Here is a 23,808-nt window from a genome sequence, read left to right as displayed (position 1 = left end):
CCTTAAATGAGAAGAAAATGTATTGTACCATGGAGTTAAAAAGGAGGTACTATCGTTTGCTCTATATGGGAAGACATGCAGCACGAAGGAGGTACTATCGTTTGCTCTATATGGGACATGCAGCACAGACTTCAATATTCTGGCGAGTCACACCATCTCCCTTTATAGCTGATGAAACAGAGTGGAATTCCAATGAGGAATTTGGGTTTGTCAGTGTGTGACTTGGTTTAGTTGTATAGATGTTCAAAGGCAGGATTGGAAGGTCTAGGAAAAGTTAGGTAGGTGCGTCTACGGGCTGTCATTAGTAGCAGTGGTTAGCACTCTGAAAAAGTGTACGGAGATGAGAAAAGTGTAAGGATAGGAAAAAGCCTACGAAAAACTTTGTGGGGACTGGAGAATACATCTTAATTACTTTTTTCTGTGTCTTAATCATTAAGTAGTTAGGGTTTTGGATGGGTTTTCTCTTCTTAACCAAAATTTGAACATTTCATTCCTTCGTTCCTGTAAATAGTTTATACTCAGGGATCTGTTCTGAACACTTCAGAACTCCCTCAGTGTTAATTTTGTCCACTTAAATAAACATATTTTATGTTTATTTTGATAGCAAACTAAGATGGGATAAATAATCACACACACTAATCATGCAAAATGTACTTTTCAGACAATGCAAAATTCCTGGAAATAGTAAAATAAAATATAAATTAGGTAACATTTTTCTATTTTAGTAACGATTATCTCCCATTGTTATCTTGATTTAGCAACAAATTAATGAGGAAAAAAAATTTAAAAACAAAGATAGTCCAGGTAGTTTCCCTTAGTAAGGAGAGCACATCATGGATTTTTTTAGTAATTTTGTAGACCTAGCAGAAAAAAGGATGTTTTATTATCCTTCTGCAGTGATGTGAAAGGGAATAACTATTATACAGTAGGATCCAGTTAGTGAAATACAGCCATGGAAAATTGGGTGTGAAGTATGTTTCTTAAAAATTTAAGACGTAGATGAGAAAAAAGTACATATTCTAAGTAGAATAGAAATACTAGCTCTAAGTACACGTATGGAAGATAGTGGAAGTGCTCCCTGAAGAGGGTAGAATTGTCATGAACTACTCATGCCAAATAAATATTATGTCTTCTCAGTAGAATAAAAGTCTTTGTGGGGATCTCTGAAGATTACAACCATGTATTGTTTTTAGTAATGTTTACAATATATCTGATGCAGTGGAAGCAGATAAGATCTTCACTTGACTTGACCTGTGGAAATAAAACCAAAAGAACAGTGTGCTGATACAAGGTTTGTGGAAACTTGATAATTTTCCAGTAATTCCACCTTTGAGATACCACTGCTACAAATCCATTTTCATGAAGTCATGTGTTGTATGTGAATCCTAGAGTTGTTTAGAGCAAGTATCCAAGCGGGTAATTTGCCTCAATGGACTCATGAGATTATTTTTTTTAAACAGGGTTTTCTAGCATCACAGTGCCCAGTCCCTTCATTTTTATCCAGCTATTGTGAATCGTGAGTTAATTCTAACGAAAGGAGGGAGGGTTAGTGTGGATCTGTGGAGGCAATATATTCAGAGAATTCCAGTTACTGACAAGTAACCTAGTTTTCTCCTTCATAAATTTGCCTCCCCAGATCCCCACCCCTGAAGATTAACCAGCAGTAGCAATCCACACCGAGAGGACGGCTGAGGAGTGCTTAATTATAAAGGTACTGTGAAACAGTTCTCCTGATATGATCTAGCCTCAGCATCAAGAAAATAATGATGGTAAAGGTATGTAGCTAGCTTTATGTAGCCAGCTTTATGTAGCCACGCTACAAATTTTCAAAAAAATGGACACCAGCTGAAGGCAAGTTGAAATACTGACACCATTCTTGTCAAGTCTCTATTAATATTTTCTGGCAGTTATTTTTTATCTGTGAATTAGAGGATTGAAAACTAAATGTATTTCAACAGGCTGCACATCTCTAGATTGCATTTTCAGAAGTTTTTAGACTAAGATGACTTTTGGTCTTTACAGTACAATTATCATTGTGTCCATACGGAAAATAATAAATTGGAGAAAAATAAATATCCCAGTTTAAGAGCATAGAGTATTTTACATGCCACATATATGCTAGAAGAAGGAAATTGAGAAGTGTTTTTTTTTAATAGGTTAGCTGGAGTTATAATCAAGCTATTAGACATTCAAACAGAAGACCTTTTTTAGACCTAAACATATAATTCAGGGAATTGAATTTTGTTTACTTTTCAGTTTGATTTTTGAGCAATATTTTATAACACTCCAAATATTCATAGGCTCGTGTAAGGTGGGAACGTGCACACTCTGAAATTAGGAATAAATCATGCATTTGATGGTTTGAATTTAGGCCAAAGAATTGTGATTCCTTTTGAGATACATTGCCTCTGAGATACCGTACCTGAGAAGGAGAGATTGTGTTTATTTGAAATAACCAACTGCTGAGTGAATCCTCACAAATTCAAAGATCGCTAACATTGCATATACTGGGACAGAATTTTTTTGTTTCCTTGTTTGCAGGGTGAGCCCTGGACTGTAGTAGGTCACATCGATATATCAAGTGCTGTCACATGCTGATTTTCGTACATGTCTTTCCTTCCTTTAGCAGCCTATGACTTGGTCTTACAGTGATCTGGCAGCCTTTTAAAACAAGAGTTGATGATGAGAATTAGATACTTAGTGGAGAAGAGTTTTAAAACACCAGATGGTTTGTATGCAGTGTGCTGTGTAGAGCTCCATCATATCTTGGTAATCATCTCTTCTTAAGGCGAGACTTTCTTCTTCAGAGAGTGTTGTCCCATCCCCTGTATTCCATTCCCCCTAAGCGGCATCATGCTCTTGTGAAACTCTAGTATTTGTTTTATTATGATGTGGGTGTATGAAACTGCTGAGTGAGTGGGTGACAAGGGTGGGGGGGAAAGAAGGAGTTTATGGGCAATGGTGGCAAGGCATAAAAACCTTTGTGCTAATATTTGCTTATTAATAATTCACATTAATCATTCCTAATAAATGGTTTGCGGAAGACCAATTCGTCTTTCCAACTGGTCTTTCCCTTTTTACCTGTTTTTTTTATAACAGCGTCTTATTAAATTGATCCAAATGAATCCACTACATTAAAATTCGCATATCCAGGTTGGCATATAATGTGTTAAATTTTTGCAAACTATAGAAGGAAGTATTTGCTAGAACTACGTTTTTTAGAGGGGTCAAAGTCTGTAAGCAGTAGCTTTTGCCGGTATAGTGAGGTCTACTGAAGACTGCAGCTGGAAATGTGGATGTGTTGGTAACTGATCTTCATGCTGCTTTTGCAGTCATGGTTGCACATGGAGAAGAAAACTGCATAGTCTTGTGGTGCAGGCTAGATTCACTGCTATAAGCATTTGGTGCATGTTTGTCCTCAAGTGGGTATTTGTTCCTAGCAGGAAGCTATTTTAATAACATTGTTGGTTGAGGACAAACAGCCTTTCCGTGATTTTTGTCCTAGCCTTCTGCGGTACTAATTCAGTTGAAATTCTTCCAGAATTCTGTGTGGTATTTCAGCTAACATCCATCCTCACACTAAAATGCTAAGTATTTGTGGTAAAAATACAGTTATATTAGCCTGAGACATTCAGGAACACATTCATCTTTTTCTAAAGTCGTATCACGTCAGTATCATTCTGAGATCAACCAATATCCTGTGCCTGAACTCTCAGCTTGTAGCACAAATTATTCTTTATTCCCTGTTGGCTGCACGACTTTATACATTTTCAGTATTACATTTCACCTCACTATTATTATTTTATCCCCCTAAGCCATCCTGTAACCTTGTGTAGAAGGATTGTTTTCTGTATTGACATTACCTCATTGACATTTCATGTTCCCTAAGAAAAATTAATGGAGTTCTCCTAGGAGAACTCTACTCTTCAGTCAGATATTTCCCTAAGCAGCATAATGAGAGATATCTTCCCTCTAATAGGTTTCCTGTTCATCATTTTGTTTCTGGTTTAGTCTTCTACCTCCTGCCTAACCATCAGTTTAGTTCCCTAGATGATGTCATTATAACTAATCAATCAGAGAAATAAAGATGGCTTATACTTTGCGATCAGAAGCTTGATCCCCTTCTGTTAGAGTTGCAGCAGTGTGCAGGTGCGTAATGCAGTTCCCTCGAACTCTGAAAGGTAGTTAGCTTTTGAAATGTTTCCTATCCCCTCTCAGACTGTCCGATTACGCCAATACATTTTTAAAGGAGTTATTAGCCCAGTTAGGGCCGGACCTCTTCTCTGCAAATAGGTTCCATGTTTGGGATTCAGGTTCCTGATGAAACTTATCTAAGCAGAGGTGGAAAAAGCCCCTAAACAAGTAACCTCCTGACATTTTGCCATAGTAAATTTCCTCAGTTCATTGCAGTTGACTTTCATGAACTAGTTCTCTTTATTCTTTAGTATTTGTCCCTTGAAATGCAAAACCTTTGCAGAAAAGATGTTTTTACTTATCCTTTCATAAGAAATTTGTGATTATTTTATTAATGATGAATTTAAAGCTATAGCTAAGGCTATAGAAATATTAAATCTTTAGGCTTGCAATCTTTTTTTCTTTTTTTATTTTCTTTCTCTGAGAGATGCAGCTGCTTTGTTAAATTGATAGTTCACTCTGTTTTCTGGAAAAAATACCTGGTTTGAAATGCCGGAGTAGGGTTTTCGACAGCCCTGTGCAGCAGACATAAATTGTGTGTGTGTACCAGATGGTGCTTCAGTTTGAGGCTGCCTGTGATTGTCATGTTTCAGTGGGAGAAATTTAGATAGTTAGATGTGAAGTAAGAAAGTGGACCAGAATTCACATTCTGATTTTCATGACACTAAATTTGTTCACAGAGAGTATTCTTCAAAAACTATTTAAAAGCTATCTCCACAGCTTGTAATGCCACACTTTCAGAAATTAAAGTAGGATACCATGTTAATAATTACTGTACCAGTAGCAGACAGTGGATATTGTAAAAAGAAATGACAACTATTTGTAGTGGGTAACTCCCTGTTAAGGGGCACTGGGGCACCCATCTGCCAGCCTGTCAGGGCATCATGAGGGGTGTTCTGCCTTCTGGGAGCTAACATCAGATGACTTTTTTACAATATTTAACATCATAAGCTACTTGGGATAAGTCACTGTCCTCCTGCTTGTACAGCCGTATCCTAGACACCTTATGTAACAGACTTGTTTTGCGTCTCTGAAAAGCAGTTTTACTAACCAAATCAAAGCAGAAGAGAAGACTGAAAACAAAAGCATATTTGGCTGTGGGGTTCTGAGGAATCATTATTTTGCTGTCTTCTATAACTTCATACTCAAACTTGGGTGTTGCACTTTGGTAGCTCTTGTTAACACACAATTTGGGGACAAATAAGATAAAGAAATATGCCAAGTGAAAAAAAAGTTCTCGTTTTCATTTTTTTAGATATATTTTTATTTTCAGCTCTTCCTTTCACTTTTTTAAGATGCCTATTTATTTCTATCATGCTTTTGCATTTGTACCTTCTTGTTCCTTGACCTGTCTTCCATGAGCCTGATATTTATGAACAGCCATCTAAACACTTCATCTCCATGACAAAGTACTCTTCAGAAAATGAATGGTTCTAATCGATCTGGCCTGTGCAATTCTGGGATTATTCACTGATCAGTTCTGAGAATCAGCAGGAGATATCATAATTTATACCATATCAAAGATCATAACTGAACTTAATACGTTTTGAAGATATTCCAGTGTAGGTGTACTTTTCAGTACATTCTTTATAAAGTTCAAGTCCAACTTTAAAAGTTATGACTAATTTATGAAGTACCACAAAATGAAAAGTTTAGTTAATTTTATTATTGCTGCATGCTGTCAGGGAATAATTGTGTGTAAAAGCTCATAAATTAAAGATAAATTATCATTATTTTAACTTGCTTAATGGAAAGTCTTTTTCTTTGTGTTACGTGGACACCACTCTTTACCAAAGAAGAGTATCAGAGTTTCCTCTGCATTATAATGTTTTAAAATCAGCATTAGTGACTCCATATTAAAAGACTCTAGTATTCTTGATGGATCAGTCTGAACTCTATCCTACAGAAACATATAAGACTTCATGAAGATCTCTTGAGTAAAGCAAGAATGTGAGATAAGGGTTACTATTGCTGTGCAAAGGTTAGATCTGACTTGAGAGTAAATGCTTAAATCTTGCAGCATTGCAACTCTGCTGACAAAGACAAACTCTAGGGGAGCTGTGAAAGAATTTGGCATTTCTTTTTCAGTATTCTGTGACCAAAAAAAACTTGCAGTCTTTTTAATTCGGACACCAAATTTGCTTAAAAGTGGAAAAGTGGGAGCTACAAACCTGGTGATCTTCATCATATTTAAACTGAGAACTGTTTTTTTGGGATAATAAGGCTTTTATGATGCATTGCGCTTGTATGCTCAAATTCCACCACAGAAGTAGGCAGTGAATTTGCCAGTCATCTCTGAGGCTTCAATCTCACTCTGAGGTACTAAGAAACATGCCTTCTTTATGAAATGAGCATTGGCATTGTAAAATAGGTAAGGAACAATCAGTTTGGCCACATCTGGTTAAGTCTATATTTTGCAGTCTTAAATGCCACATTACAAAAACAGAAGAAAACGCACTTAAGTAAAGCAAAAATCCTTTTCTGTGGTCTGCCTTCAGTATATGACCATGTGAGAGACGTGAAGATGATCTTTGCATCTGAGACCCACAGAAGTAACGTAAGGAACAGAATAAGTCAAGGCACTGATCTTTTCTTTGGCAAAACCCTGTTCTTAAATGTTCATAGGCCTAAAGGAAAGTGGTCTTCAGAACTCGAGGGAGTGCTCTGCACCTGCTCTCTGTATAACCAGCACTTTGTAGTAGCATGGATATTTCAACTAGAGATCAGCCATCCTTTAAATATCACTCTTAAAGTTGGTCCTTTGGTTAGGTTATGTGACCGACCTATGGTTGGACACATAGAAATTTCTCAGTTACCAACTTCTATATATATATTACAAGTACATTTTCATAGAATGATTCTTGGTTAGAATCTCAATTATATTTCCCTCTTTTTCTATTTTGATCTACTTTAGTTATTGTAATAATGTGTTTTGCATCCATAGTGTAACAAAAATAATTATTTTCTGTCTCTTCTTACCTTTGCAACCAATAAATGAACTATGCATCCCAGAGTATGTTAAGAGTGGTCTTTCTGGCACTTCTTTCAAGAAGAATAAAAAGAAACTGATCATTCTCAAAATAGTAAATTCCAATGAGAGAGAACATTATTTATCTGTACTGGAGAAATCTAGCATCTCCCTTACACCACAAGAGGCTGATAAAATATGGCAGTGGACTTCAAGAGACAGGTCTTTTAGTCTAGCATCTCTAAGCTTATATCACATCTTACGGTATTACAGTTGTATTTTTAAAAAGCAGGTTTTAATCATCAAATATTTGACAGCAAACAGCATAAGGAATAAAAATTGTTAATATATTCTAACCTTTCAGTCTTTTTCAAATACTAGAGAAATAAAGATGCTCTATATCGAATAGAAACCTATTAAACTCATACAATATGTTGAAAATATATGTTATTTAAAATATTTTATTAAAAGGCCAACAGAATCACAGACATTGAACTCCTTCGGCTGCACATCTATTCACAGTATTATGTTAGTTTGGGATACTAGGTAGTACTCCCCAAGTTCTTGACTGGAACAGAAGACATCCTGTAATATCTGCTCATACAGTTTGGGTCATTACTGGAGAATTCTGTCAAATATTTTAAAATTAGGACAGTCCAAAGGTAAGGATTACCAGTATTTTAAAAGTGACAAAGTAAAAGGCAAAAGAAGATTCAGTCTGCTAAAGATGGATTTGGTTGGTATAAACATTTTTTACCTTGTGTAAATGTTTTACCTGCATCATGTGTTCTTCGCAGGGGAGGAGCTGTGCACCGGCCTCATTTCAGGCTGTTCCTTGGACTGTTCCTTCGGCTTCCAGACTGACGTTCACAACTGTGAGATCTGTCAGTGCCGACCGCGGCCTAAGAAGTGCAAACCCATTGTATGTGACAAGTACTGTCCCTTTGGATACTTGTACGTATTATTCTGAAAGCATATTTAATACAATCCCTTTACATATTGAAAATATGCAAAATCCAGGCATGTGTATTTGTGCTTACTTTCTGGCAAAGCAGAGAAAACTGTGGGAAAATAGAAATATCATTACTTGATGTGAGATTAAATTATTCTTCAAAATAGATTTTGATCAGATTAAGAAACAGCAACTAAAAAAAACAGTGACAGATTACAAAATCAGAGCAATGCTTAAATTTTTTCAAAGAATATTTGATGAGCAAGATGAAAAAGCTACTTACAAGTAACGTCCCTTGCATGTAGCTTTTTGAAATTCTGTTTGCATGTTCCGCTGTGATACCTTTTCATTTTATAGCCCATTTATTTTGTTCAAATGATTTTCTAATATTTCAAGGTTTTTTCAGTGTTGATATGACAGCGGACTAGTTTTAGTGAGACATTTCTGGTAGTTACTTTAGAGGGTTTGTGAAGAACAGTACCATCTCTTAGCTAAGTTTTTGTAAATGTGTTCAAAACCTGTATTGTTGCTAGAGTTGTTTCTCCATAAAAGGAGATATTTGTGGATTTTATTCGTTTGTGGAACAGATGTCAAAAACTAGGCAGATACATTGTCACAAAGAAATTTCTCAGTTACCAGTCTGGTGGCTTTTATATATATATATATATATATATATTACAAATGCATTTTCATAGAATGATTTTCAATGGTACACCTCCCAATAGACCAAGTTGCTCAAAGTCCCATCCAACCTGGCCTTGAACACTGCAGGGGATGGGGCATCCACAGTGTCTTGGGGCAGCCTGTTCCAGTGCCTCACCACCCTCACAGTAAAGAATTTCTTCCTAGTATCTAATCTAAATCTCCCCTCTTTCAGTTAAAAACCGTTGCCCTTTGTCCTGTCACTACACTCCCTGATAACGACTCTCTCCCCATCTCACCTGTAGGCCCCTTCAGGTACTGGAAGGCTGCTATAAGGCCTCACTTGGACCCCTTTCATCTCAGGGCTGAACAACCCCAACTCTCTCAGCCTGTCCTCATAGGAGAGGTGCTCCAGCCCTCTGATCATTTTTGTGGCTGATGAGGCCGTGTTACTGCCTTCTTTTAATAACATTTTAATTTCTACCTTATGACAGCTGATCTTCAGATAACATTCATATGTAATTTTTCCTCATGCTCAAGGAGTGTGTGCATGCATGTGTTTGCATACCAGCGGAGACAGTTGGTATGAACTACAAAATCTTTTACTGTTTACTCAGTGTGATTGAATATCTTTCAGCTTGGAACAGGAAAATGTTGTTTTTAATTTTAATGTTATGAGTGCATAAATAAGTTACTATTTTCAAGGACATTTGCTTCAGCCTATTCAAAAGTCATAATATGAGAAAACCATTAAATAAGGTCTATTTAATATCTTTTGCAAGTGCCTTTTTGGACCTATACAGATATAGCTGAATATATTCATGAACCAAGATCTAGGTGTTTATTTGCACTCCAGCTAACTCTATTCTTTGACTTTTCTGTGGTATCTAAAGCAGTCAAGTTTGTTTCTCCTTTTGGTTTCTTTCAGTTTACTACTACAGGCTTTCTTCACTGGCAGTCCCAATGTAGATGCCTCACTAAAGTGTTAAAAATGTTTTTCTACTGCTGCTAAGAACTGTTCTGAACTATACTTACCAAAGTCATTTACACATTAATGTGTTTTGTTTGTGTAAATGTGTTAAGTTTACTGTTGCATTCTTTTAGTTAATTCTGCAATACCTTTTTCAACAACATGGATTTAGGAAGAAATACTCTCTTTCATATAATGAGCAGGTTTATCTGGTTGGGTTATATTAAACCCTAATTTTTGTTAAGAGGAAAGTGGACGTAATTTTTACAACTCTAAACAGAACGTTGTAGAGATCTTAATAACCTGTGGTGAACTGAATATTTTTTTTACCTTTAAAATTCTGAATGTTCAGGAAAAAGCAAATAGTCTTTTAAGATAAGACAGTAAATATCCTTTCCTGAGCCTGTGATCCCAGTTTGTGTGACTGGCAATAATGTTCTTGATTTAAGTCTACCTCATTAGTGACCAGATCATGTATAACTGCTAAAAAGAAAAGTATTTTCTTTTGTCCTGTTTTCTTCCTTAGCTTTCAGTAATGATGCTTATATGGATTTTTACTCTGCAACTTCTGATTTTTTATTTCTTTTCTTAAGCAGTTTCTCTTGTTTCTCTGTACTGTTGTCTTTTGTGCTTCTTTAGTATTGTTAGTTTTGCAGTGAAGTTGGCTGTTCCATGTGGACTGAATTGATTAATGAACTTTGATTAATTCAGAAATTTGTCACTGGGTTTGAGAGATCTGACTTTCATTTTGCTAGGCTTACTTTGTACACCCAAGGGAGACTAAAATTACCAAGTAATATGCTTCAAATGGAAACTCAGATCTCCAGAAATGGAGATTAGTGAAAAGGAAGAAAAATGGTAAACAAGTCAAAGTTAAAAAGCCTAAATATTGAATCTTGCAATTGCAATTATTCATGTGAAGTCCTAGACATGATAAAATGACAACCCGATCAGACATTGACTCACAGAGTATCAGATGTGGACAATTTAATACCTTGCCTGGGCACTCCCCAGTCCAGGACGTGCTGCCTGCCCCATCGCACCATATCCCTTTCAGAGGAGCTTTGGGAGGTCGGAGAAAACATCACACAGGTCAGGACTGCTCCACGGGCTAGTGCTGAACCACATGGCTCATCTTCAAATAGAAAGCATTATAAAAAAAGATAATGTTGAGCCTTTCACAGAATTACACCGCTTGTTGTAAAGAGTAGTAATTTTTAGCCTGTATGTGTGACTCATTTAGTACATTGACCTACAGAGGAAAATTACAGATTTCTTGTATGTGTTCTCTGTACTCGGATAAGCTGAAACACACTTCTCTTTCTCTTTTTTTTTTTTAAACTAAAAAGTTCATAAAACAGTTTTATTACAATATCTATGTGAACTATGTAGCAAAAACGTTTTAGAAATGACAGCAAATATTAATGGGCATAGTGTGGTAGCTGGGAGTAAGATAAAGATGTTTTAAAATTACCAAGTTGACTTCAAGCTGATGCTACCATTTTAGATATCTTGTCTTTGAGATTATCTTTCCCTTTCATTTTTTTACACCTGAAAAAAATGAACTTTAAACTTTTTTAAGCTAATCGAAAACTAATCTTCAATTTGAATTCTGATTTTAAATGTAGAATGCAATTTAATTATGCACAATACTTGGCTGGTATTTTAAAATTATGAGTGTCTTAAGATGATTGTAATTTTTTAAAAAATAAACCAATACTGAAAATGAGTACAATAATCTTGTCACTGTCTACCAAATACATGAATAATTGCACTGAATGAAATTAGTAACATTTAGCGACAGTTAGGTATGTAACAGTTTGTAGTTTAAAGGATTAAAACAGCGGTAAGAACTACTTTAAGATCATTTCACCTCAGCTCTCTACTTCGGTGCTAAAATTATTTAGATCTGCAGTAGTATAGTACATTTGTTTGGTTCTTTATCACTGCTGTGCCAATTTCTTTTCTAAAATATCAACCTCTATGTGACTTCCAAGCCTGTTAAGACCATCAAAATCATAGGATTTAATCTCCATTTTAGTCTAAAACTTCAGTGACAAATAGGAGACTACAGAAGCAAGTATTAAAAGAAAATTATATTACAGAGTGAGAAGTTAGGGAGTAATCATCATGTTTGATTTTTTTTTTTTTAAGACTGTCAAAGATTAGTAATTGGAAAACCTGAGTTCATGCATCTTTAAAGAAACCAAAACCTGTCCACAGTTGTTTGAAAAAAAATGCTCAATAGAGTTCACTGTTTGAAAACTTTGCACATTAATGGAAAGAAGCATTTATTTTAATATTAAAAGGTCTGTGCTTACAGACATTAAGGAGGAAAAAATAAATGGATAGGAGGACAGAAAGTCTTTCATTCGCCATCCTACTATGTGCCAATTTGTTTTACTCAGCCTTTTACCTAAAAATTAAATAAAGTTTTCTAGAGCTTGAACTCAGGCTTTCCAGAGATTTACATAATTTATTTCTTCTCTATCCCTCTCAATGTTCTTCTTTAACTTCCCATGTCTTGTCTTTGTTTTGAGGGGAGCTGGGTGCATTTAATGGTGTAGTATTCGGTGAGGGATCTGTCAGTTTCCCAATAAATGTTTTCCCCAATAAATGTTTTCCCCAATTTCAGTGAGTTATCTCATTAGATCAATGTGTTTATCAGCAGACTCGTGAAAATAATTTATTGGGTTTTTCCCCTCTTAGTCTAGAACTTCTTCATTACAAGTTTGGTTGTTGTTTTTTTTCCCCCTGTATCTTGAGAAGGCATAGAAAACTACTCTAGCTGTATGTGAAGGGAAATAGTACACTTGTTGTGCCTAAACTTAGAACGGTAGTAGCTATCTTCCTAAAAAGAGACCAGCAATATTTAGTACAGGATTCTTAGAAGCAACATGTTTATGGTGCTGTGAAGAGATGCTGTCAGGTGGTGCTCTAGACTCCTGCCTAGCTTCATCTGGAAGCTTTGGAAGCATTTGTGTTCTTGTGTACTCTGCTGAAAATTTCTCTGGTTTTCTCTGTTTCAAAATACGTTACACTGTGTCTGCTACTTTTTATATGGTTTATTGGAATCCACTTGCTAGTGTTCAAGTAAGCTTTGTGTCTGCTTATTTAACATTTTTGGAAATCTCTCTGTAGTTTTTATATGCAAGAGAGGAAATTTACCGGACTTTACCTATTGGGGAAAAAAAGCTAACAGTAATTTGTGTTATAAAGACAGTAATTATAACAGATTCCTACCTACCCAGCTTCTTCACAGTATTAAAAGTTATTATTTCTACTTTTTCACTTGAAAAAAGAATTGATCATCAGTAGTAGTCACAAGCACATACGCCTATATTATCTGCTATGTCTTGAAAGTACCAAATACAGAGATTTTGCCAGTCACATGGGAGGAGCACATGCCAGGGATGGAGATACTCCTGTACACCCCATAAACCCACTGAACCTAATGATGATAGTTAATGATAACTTTTTTACTTGATCAATCACTTCTTTAGGGGATGGTTTGCTTCAAAGATCATGATATGTTAAAGTGACCTGCTGACCTTTACAAATTGTTTTGGTCATCTAGGAAGAACAAGCATGGCTGTGAAATCTGTCGGTGTAAGAAATGCCCAGACCTGCCTTGTGGTAAAATCTGTCCGATGGGCTTCCAGCAGAACAGTCACGGCTGTGTTACCTGCAAGTGCAGAGGTACGTGCAAGGGCATTACCACCTCTAATTACAACTTGTTTTCAAAGCAGTCGGAAGCTAGAGCAAAAGAAAAGGAATACTGCACAGAATATGTAAGAAATTAAACATGGTAACTGGTGGGGGAGCTGGTTCAACTTTGCTCAAACAAATGTATTGTTTTGCAGGTGTTTGTTATTATCTGTGTTCATCTTGGCTTCAACAGAAAGCATTGGCTCCACTTTAATAATCCATTACAAAGTCACAAAAATCAGTTCACTATCATTAATAAAAATTAGGGCTTTTTTTTCAGTAGCAGTGTTCATCTTCGCTTCTTCACCATCATCTTTTCTTTACAAACTCAAGTAGCCTAAACTTCACCACTTAAAATCAGAGTGCTGTTTCTTGGACACTTTTCAGGTGGTCTCAAGGAACAATGAGGACAGATAGTGATTACCCAGGAGAAAGGACTTGAGTATTCCTAAGCTTAATATTTCACATATGCCACATCAAGAACTTGTAACTACCAAGTTCAAGGTGGAAACTGAGACAAGATATTCATTAGTTGTCCGATTTATTTCTGTGCTGCTTTTAACATGTCACTTTAAGGATATTTTCAGTTTGTGTTGGTCTGGGTATCAGACTCCATTGTTTATCTCCATATGTTGCATTTAATAACTTTTTGGTTTTGCTCCTAACGAAAGATCCCAACTGCTCTTTCACGTTTAATTTCTTTGATTCTTACTTGTGTGATTTCTAGCTATAGGCAAGTAAGTTTGAGTATTTTCCCATTGCCTTGTGTAAAGACTCCATTCTTAACTTTTGTAGCAGCTATTTCTTTTGCATTGTACAGAAATGATAAGATATAATAAGACAAGCTATGGGAACATGGGACTGAAAGAAAGTGTACAAGTTTCCTGAAGTTGCTCACCTGTAGTTGAAGGCAAACATGCAATCATATAAGTCAGAAGGACCTGACATATTTTCTCCACATGACATACATGTAGACAATTATAACAAAACTTTAAGACTTATAGCAAAAAAAAAAAAAATGTTATAAGTGTACTTGCAGATCGAGAAATAGAGAGAGATTTCACTGACTCCAATATACGACTCTTACTGGACATAAAAATTTTAAAAATTAAATAAGACAGAGTAACTGCTGAATGGAGGCCCATTGAGAGAAGTGTTATCACTTATCTTGTCATTTGTCTCCATATTCACGATCAGCACACTTTTCCTGATTGTAGTGGTATTGTGATGGAATATACACTAGGTGTTCTCTTAGGTGTGCCATCCCAGACTATAAACAGGTGCAACTCTTCAGTTAATAATTATGTGTATGCACACCTTTAAGTCTCTTTCTTAACAAGGATGGATTTTAAAACATGCACAAATATTTAGTGAAAATAACTTGATCCCTCTGTAAGTAGGATTTTTTGTTGTTATGATCATAAAGATACCAAGACATGGGAATACCAGTTCAACATCACTTCATTAGCAACTTGTCCAAGAATAATTAGAGCAATCACCACTATGTTCTGGGGGAGCTGTGACTCCTTATTAAGATTTTGACCCAAAATCCCTAAGTAAGAGACAGGAACAAGTAAATCCCCTGCTTGTGAATTAGCTCCACTTTCTAAATTGCTTCTGCCAGAAATAGCTTATGTTAGGATTAATAGAAGCAGAACCATAGAAGCACAGGGCTAGGGTAGTCCTCTGGAAAACTGAGAGTCCGTTCCTTCACCCTTGTATAAAACAGAGTGTATCTGGATAATCCTTGACAGATGTTTGTCTAAGATTTAATTTATTAAGAATCTCCACTCTCAATAGAAAAAAAAAAAACCCTCTCTAAAATAATGTTTTCCTATGGTTACCAATATGTGACATTTTAAAATAAATTTTTTAATATTCCCTTTTCTCTTTCTGCAAATTGAGCCAGTTACTTCTTGTCCTAAACTCAACAGACCTGTGGAACAGCTAAGCACCATTCTGTTTAGAATTCTTGCAATATTTACAGGGTTGCAACTGGAATCCCCTAAACATTTTTTGGTTGTTTGGTTGGGCTTTTTTCCTATGTCAAATAAACCCAGTTATTTTGTTCTCTCATCACAGTTCAAAAACCAGATATTGTACTTTAGCAGTAGCAAAAACTTCAAACTAGTAGAGATATTAGTACTGCATTTAAATTTACAGTGCTCCTGTATTTGTATCTTAGATCAAACTTGCCTTCTCTGCTGTCGTATTGCATTACTGACTCATTTTTACTTTTGAGCTACTGTAATCCCAGGTCTTTTCCACCATACCCCTAGTTACCCAGTTATTCACAATTTGTATTTGGGCATTTGGTTTCCTCTTGAAGTATTATCTTTTGTACTGATTTTAGTTAAAAAGTGAAAACAATCTGGTTTTTAAGTTAATTTTGAATTGTTGCCTGTATGCTTGGCTTTTTCCTCCAAATTTTGGACTATACTTTAGAATAGTTTAGGAAAAAAATTGATTACATCAGATACTTTATTAAGAAGGGAAAAGGGCAGTACTATCTAAGGCTTTCGTGTGTCAATAATCATTTTAATGTAGGCCAGTATTCCAATGATATTAAGTCAAATAGGAATTAATATATAATCTTATACAAAAGCATAAAAGTATAGTAACTGAATGTAATTTTTTAATACTATTTCTGTTTGTGCAATAGGATAATGTCTATTTTAAGAAATATTTTATCTTTATGCCATGGCTTTTCTTTTTAATTCACAAAATGGTATACTAATGTAATTTCTGTGTATTAAGTTCTTATTCTGATAACATGCATCAAACTAACTTTGTACCATCTGTTTGTGGTTGTTAGACCACCTTTCATAGATCTGCCACAGCTGAAGAAGGGCTGATCTACATGTTAGTAAAAAACCAACCAACTAAAAACAACAGAAAAACCACCTTACTAAAATTACATATAAACAATACTAATCTTCATGCTGCATCCTTTTTTAAACAGAAAACAAAATAAGCAACTTAATACAAATAAACATATATATACGTAAGTGTCAGCAGAACATGGTTGACATACCACTGAAAACAAGTCAGTTCACTGACAAACTGATCCTAAATCCTTCATCATCATAATGATGTGGGCAAGGGAGTGTTGGCCTCTAAATTCACTCAGCTGATTAACAAAGAATATATTGAGGCTGTGTCCTGCAGCACTTAAATACCTCCTAAGATACAAATGAGACTTTATCCTCCCTGGACCAACTGCTCGTGTGTTCTGCGTGAGTGCAAGTAATGCAGCAGTCCAACTTACTGTATTCTCATCTCAGTAAAAAAATTGTCAGAGTAGTTTTCTTCCAAGCATCTCATTTATCATAGTAATGTAAACAAAGTATTTCTCATAGGTGTTTTATGAAATATTTTCAGCATGCACCCGTTAGAACTTGCTTGTAAGTTTTTGTCATTCGTGATAGAACACCATCCTTAGCTCTTGTAAATGCTTTTATATTCTACTTGCTATCAGATGTCCACATTATAATCTAATACACTGTAATAGTTAAACCTTACATTTTAGATATGTTTTGTGCTTTCTGCTATTTCCCTCTGTTGCATTTCTCTTTTTTTTTTCATATTATTTAGCCAGTACTGCATTTCTGTATGATTAAAAACAATATAGGTGCAACAGAAAGAAGTGATTATATTTTCCAAGGTAATACAGTCTGCTACATCCTACCACCCCCTTCAGTATACCTTTTAATTGTTTCATGTGTGTTGTTATTTTATTTCTAAGTGTCAATGATATAATTATTATTCACTTGGTCTTACATGTGCTTTAAAAATAAATGCAATCCAGGCATGAAGGTGGTATGTTTTTTTTGTTAAGCAACACACGTTTATCAGGACACTTCATTTTTCTTTGATTTTGTGCAGAGGCAACCGCTTCTCTTATGCCTCCCATCAAAACAGGCTCTTGCCTGTCAATGGATGGGCGCCGACACGAGAACGAGGAGAGCTGGCACGATGGCTGCAGGGAGTGCTACTGTCACAATGGACGGGAAATGTGTGCCCTGATCACCTGCCCTGTTCCCAATTGTGGAAACCCTACCATACATCCAGGGCAGTGTTGCCCATCATGTCCAGGTAACATGCTTTCTTCAATGTGCTTCGTAATCAGATTTCATTTCACATGTGTTCTGTTTCCTAATACATGAAAATAATCTCATGCATCATTCAGTAATAGGCACATATGAAGGTTTCTATGCTCGAATATAACATGATGAGTGACTTTCATTAAGATCTCAGATGTGAAGGGTGGGAACTTAAATAAAGCACATGCATGTTGTAGATCCTAACATGTTGATCTTTGGCACATTGAAACCTTTAAACTAGAAAAAGTTTCTATATTTCCTAATCTATAATAGCAAATTCATACTTATACACAATTTTGTTACCTATAATGAAAATGTAACGTCTTATTCTAATACTTGCTTTTTTTAATTTGAAGTGGGGTTTTATTAAAATTCGTCTCCTGGTCTGTGTTTCACAACCCCTCAAAGGAGTACATGTTTAAACGGATGTCTTAAGTAATTGAAGATTATGATTCTGTGTTCTAAGGGAAGGCTTCTGTGCCACCAGCAGTAGAAGGTATTTTTAATGACTTTGGTGAGAAGGCCGGGTACAATTAATGTTGCATTCCAATGCAATTCTAATAATAAGGTGTTAATATGAAAGATGCTGGAGTGTGGATAGAGTGTAAGATTAATGTCCTCTGTCTTCAGAATGGTTCCTACGATATTTTACATGCTAAATAGATTAATTTGTGATACAGTGATACTGTCTATGACTTTATTGGAAGTCATGTTACAAGTGGGAACAATGAGGCTCATGATATTACTATAAATATCAAAACGGTAAGACAGCACTGGCAGGATATAAGCAATTACAAACTGTTTCAAGTTCTTTGTAAAAAACTGGAAATCCTAGGGGCAAATTAATCAGCCAGATCCTCTTTCTGAAGGTAACAGAGCAGAGTGTATCCTCCCTAAGACCTAGGATAATCAATCTCTTTAGATCTCATAGACAAATGGTGATCTCCAGCCCAGTTCACACCTTGTGGTAACTGGAAAAACATAGACCCCAAAAAGATGCAAGACTCCAAAAGGTCTGTCTCTCTCTCTCAGTCTGCACCACTCTCCTCCCCTTAGTATCAAGACTGGGCCCTGTGGTTCCATAGCCAGACGTGGTGTTACTTTAGGCACTGGCTGTCATGGCTTCACTGTTTTTTTCAATATTAAGGAATTTAGCAGGGGTTACTGAGGCTGAGCTCTTTGTCCTGAGCATCCCAGTAATGACAACCATTACTGAAATTTTTAGCTGAGGTGGAAACACTAAGGAGGATATTCCCACCAGTGATGCACACTAGGGGAACCATCCTTCACTCACTTCCTTTTCTTCCATTATCAAGTATCTGGCTAGTTGAACAAGGAATTTAAAAATTACAAAATTTTTAAAGGGCACCTTAGTGTTTTAGCAGCTTGGAGCACATTTTTTGCCACAACAGTACACAGTGTGGGTCCATATCACATCAGGTACTGTCATTCTTTCCTTCAGCTCCCATGCACACATGCACATTCACAGGCTGTTTTAATAGTACAGATCTCTCCCCTATGAAAACTCAGTGTGGCAAAAAAAAAATAATTAAGAAAACAACAAAAAAAGATTTGGTTCTGAATATTCTAGGAGTAGCAGCCAAGCAGCAAACAATAAATACAGAATATAGTATACCTGAAGTCATGTCACTGGACAGTGATGTTATTTTCCACTCGCGCTACCTGGAATTCAGGGCTGCACAGAACTGTCAGAGTACCTGCAGTAGTCACTCACCTTTTCACAGTGATTCAGGTGTTATTGTAGGGGATGGAATATATACTTCATATGGATGGGGACAGGTTAGCATGTTAGTCTTGCAGTAGGTAAACATTCAAGATTCAAAATTTAAAATGTAGGAACGTTGTTCCACTTCCAGCAATTATGTTGTTAGGTCCCAGGACTCATTCCTAATTTCACTCCTCTGTCAGCATACTTCTGCGTATTGATTTACCTAACACACTCAGAAAACCTCAGAGATTTCAAATAAGATCAGTTTTAATTTTGGTCTTTCAGCAGCACGGGTGGCTAGTTAATTTGTGACGGGAGAATGAGTTTGGGTAAATCCATTCGTACGCCTAATGTTCAGTTTGCAGAAGAAAGATCAGTATGAGGTTAGCAGTGTCTGTCTTCTCATGCTATACGTTTCAGTGTTTGATTCTGAGCACCAGCAATGTTGGTCTCTTGCATAAAATAGCAGTTGCTTACCCAGTAGTTAGTGTCTGTTCCTTTGAGATACAGTGTCTGCGTGGGTTTCTCTGCCTGATGTTTTTCCTGCTTTCAAGGTACTACTCACCCAGCTTCTATCTTACCAAAGACATAGTTGGTGTAAACTTCTACAATGCTAGGGCACACACAGCAGTTTTTAAAGTGATTGCATATATAAGTATATGGATTAATATGGCCAAATTAGTCCCAGTGTGGTTTTGTTTCCCCCACTGAGGTTTTATATTTGTTAGAAATGTACTTCTGATTCTATTTTGCAAATGTATTGATTCCCCAGTGATGTTGTTAAATAAATATCATGGCTTTCAGTAGATAGGAAAGCAGTTTGGCATTGTGAGACTGTGAGCACGTCACTCAAATGTGCCTGGCATAAGGATATTGAAATAATTAGCAGTCCTGATGTACTCAGTTTTGAATAGCACTGTTAACCTATCAATAGGGAAGTAGCAGCTCTCAAAGGAAGTAGAGTTCTTTTTTCAGACTGAAAAAAAAAAATGGTTACATTCAATTCCCTATTTAGTTAGTTTTCAGCACAGCAAGATATACCTTGACTGCTACAACATTCCGTATAACCATGTTTCTATATATTAAGAGGTTTAAGTGGATTGTTACAATGCTTGTGAAACGCTCCAGGTTTCCTGCAAGATTTAGAAAGCCATTAACTGCTAGTGATTTGCAGAACTGTGCTATCCAGAAAGTGTGTATTTGGCTAGTTGCTCCTTCAGGAATATAGTAGTTGTGCATTTGTAGCAATTCAGTTGCAGTGATACATCATTATCAATGCTGCTAAGGGAGCAGTAAGCAGTACCACGTGTACAGCCGTACTATCTGTTTATACTTTTCTGATTATGAACAGTTTATGAGCTGTGGTAGAACAGGTCTGTGACTTTGCAGAGAACTAAATACAAAGGACATGACTCAGAAAATTTCCAGAAAATAATTAGTATTGCCTTTTCCATGGTGAGTTAGTATGACATTGCATAAAGTGTCATCTATTGTTCCAGCAGAAATATAAAACAAATAGCTGGTCAGCTGCCTTGTCCCTATCTCACTGCAGGTAAATGCTACTGAATCACATCTAAGATTAATAAATGGAAGCAACAGAAGCACAGCATAAGCGAATCAGTGAAAGATAAAATAATTCCTTGAAAGAAAAAACATGCAAGTACTTTGTGATTAGAATAAGATGGGCCAGAGTCAGGTTCCTTGAGTACTATTGATCATTCTTCAGAAATGAAAAGAAATAAAGTCATGTGTCTTCTACGTGGAAATGTCATAGAGCAAAGGGCACAAACAGTTCTCCAGACAAGTACAGCAGGGCTACGAATGAGGTGAGAAGCACATGAGCTTTTTGAGCCTTGCCCTGCCTAAATGACAAGAGGAGCTGCTATCCATTTCATTTTTCTGTCCTTAACCAAGTTATTTGGATTAGGATGATATTCACATTAGGCATCTTTATAATTAAGTAGAAGAGAGGGACCTTCAGAAAGTGGTTTAGAGATGTAGAGTAGCTACCTTAAAGTCACGTTGTCTTCCCCTCCATTGATAGCACAGAAAACCACAGGCAGCTTAGAGCTTAACGTAGGCACCTAAATTAATTGTCTAGTATTAGATGGGTTAAATTCAGGCTGAAGGATAACACACTTATACGCCTGAAGCTTCAGGTTGCAGCATGTAACGTTCAAAGTCATGGCTTCTGTGGTTGAGTAAAACATACTATGTGAGGCATCTCAACTCCTATACATGGTGCAAGGAGAAAGCTGGTGGACTCACTCCAGCAAAGCTACCAGCGTGCTGAGCTGGCAACTATTACTGCCCTTATTGCCCCTTATGTGGGGATGGGCTCTAAAGCATTTTAAGCAGGCTAAGAGGATGTAGTTTGTGGTGTAACGTTTTCTTGATGGTAGGTGCTTAAACACTTTCAAAGTGCAGGGCAAATTTCTTTTTTTCTTTCAAAACACCAAAAGGCAAAGAGAGTTCCCCCATGTTTTTAATACCCCTGAACAAGGGAACAAGCTGAACAAGGGAAACAGTCTCAGTTCCTTTCTTTGCTTGAAGGAGGTCAAATCTATTCTCTAAACTGCCTGGGTTAGAGGCTGGGTGAGTCTTGTAGTCAGAGCTGTAGAGGTAATGTAATTCATTGTTTGAAAAGGTATTAAGTTTCATTTGGTGAGATACAGTCACTGGAAATATGAGTTTACACACTGTGGCATCTCTTTGGGTCCAGATTTTAATTCAAAGACTGCAGATAATAATTTATTCTTTTTAATGGAACGAAGTGATGCAGCACTTCCACCAAAGTTAAGTGCTTAAATATTTTTAGGGGATTCAGGGGGGGTGGCGATGAGGGAGAGGTTCTGCTTTTTTTGTCTTTTTTTTAATCTGGCACCAAATGGTACAGACGTATATCACCCAGGAAATTTAAAGGCAGGCAGTTAAATCTAGGCTTCCTAAATCCCAGACAAGAACCATTCTTATCTGTCCTTTCAGGAATTACACTGCTGCTAATATTTAGCAGTTAAAAAACTGTCTGATCAGTATGATTTTTCAGAAAATGACAGTTTCCTCTTAAAATTCCCACATCACAGGTTGGTTTAATTTTTTTCTGAAATACTAAGAATGCTTGATTATTTTTGATTTATATTAACTAGCATTTATTCAGGCTGATTCTCAAATTGTTTCTTGTTTATATTTTTTCCATTTGCCATCAGATGCAGGGGACAAAGTGAAAAGGGAAATAAAGTTGAAAGGGTTTCATTAGGAATAAATTTATACCTGGTTTTGTTATTCCTAATATTTTCAGTAACAAAATTATTAATTTTGGGTCCATTTTTTAATCATTACACTCATAGTTGATTTTGCCTGTCTTCCAATTCTGTTTTTCCCAGATGAAATAATTGTGCAGAAGCCAGAGCTCACCAGTCCATCAATCTGTCATGCTCCTGGTGGGGAATACTTTGTAGAAGGAGAGACATGGAATATTGATTCTTGCACGCAATGTACATGCCACAGTGGACGTGTCCTGTGCGAGACTGAAGTCTGTCCACCTCTTCTCTGTCAAAACCCCACCCGCACACAGGACTCCTGCTGTCCACAGTGCCCAGGTATATATTGACAATCAGCTTTCATCAGAGTCCTTTCTTGATCTGAGAATGTATGATGTGAATATCGAATGTTTCAGTATGTGCACAGTTGGTTGTTGTGGTGCCTTTATTCTTTAGCAGTTTAGAGCGAGAGACTGCAGTCCTCTATTTCAACTGCAAAACTTGACTGTGTGCAAGGGATATCTTAAATGTAAGGGGAGTTATGGCCCTGGAGTTTGAACATCTTTGAAGGAAATCTAATAATGTAAGGGTTGCATGAGTACCAGAATCCCTTAGTTGGAAGGTTTATGAAATATGCACTGGCTCGTTTATGGCAACATGCAGGATTAGAGAAGCTTTGAAAGTAGTCAAAGTGCTCTGCAGATACAGGCTTTTTTCTTTCTTTTCCTTTCAACATACCTTGGTTTCTATGAACCTTTTTATTACTGTCTTGTCTATTTGGGGTTTGGTCTCAAAAACACTTCTATTTGTTTTTACCTTGACCTGGTATGATTTGAGAGTGACTTGAAGGCAACTGAGTAATATCAAAGCATTCCAGCCCAGCAGGTGTGCCAGATTACTCCTAGACTGCCTCACAGTGTCGAGAAGGTAACAGGATTTGCTTTCCCCCAAGGAAAGAGATGCAATTCTAAATGCACATGAATTGCTATTTTACAATGGGGGAGCAAATGGAGGAGTTTATTGCACTGAAAGTATGTAAAGTATGTAAACTCGTATGTAAACTCACTGAAAAAATATTTGTCTGTATTAAAACCAAAATCTAAAAATTTTACTACAGAAAAAAAAAAAAAAGTTAGCTTTTTCCATTTCTTTTACAGGGTGTTTGTTGGGTATTTGGGATTTATATTTCTGACAACATTTTTCAGTAAAAAAGCTAGCCAGTTCTCCTGACCTCCATTTTTCTCGTTATTAATAACAGTGAACCTTCATGTTGCTTAACATC

The 23,808-nt window shown here is 36.4% G+C and overlaps 1 protein-coding gene across 1 annotated transcript in view; it reads left to right on the top strand.

The window, feature by feature from the left end:
* CRIM1 (cysteine rich transmembrane BMP regulator 1 (chordin-like)) overlaps window positions 1-23,808 on the top strand; it is a 181,823-nt gene that overhangs the window by 145,139 nt on the left and 12,876 nt on the right. Inside the window, exons 9-12 of the mRNA XM_014950989.1 lie at window positions 7,960-8,116; window positions 13,304-13,425; window positions 17,320-17,529; window positions 22,650-22,865. Of these exons, the coding sequence (XP_014806475.1) occupies window positions 7,960-8,116; window positions 13,304-13,425; window positions 17,320-17,529; window positions 22,650-22,865 (705 nt within the window). The remainder of the gene's footprint in view (window positions 1-7,959; window positions 8,117-13,303; window positions 13,426-17,319; window positions 17,530-22,649; window positions 22,866-23,808) is intronic.

Source organism: Calidris pugnax, unplaced genomic scaffold (genome assembly GCF_001431845.1).
Source record: "Calidris pugnax isolate Ruff unplaced genomic scaffold, ASM143184v1 scaffold24, whole genome shotgun sequence".
Classification (NCBI taxonomy): Eukaryota; Metazoa; Chordata; class Aves; order Charadriiformes; family Scolopacidae; genus Calidris; species Calidris pugnax.
Note: the sequence above shows the minus strand (reverse complement) of the source record. Positions and strands in the feature narration are given on the sequence as shown.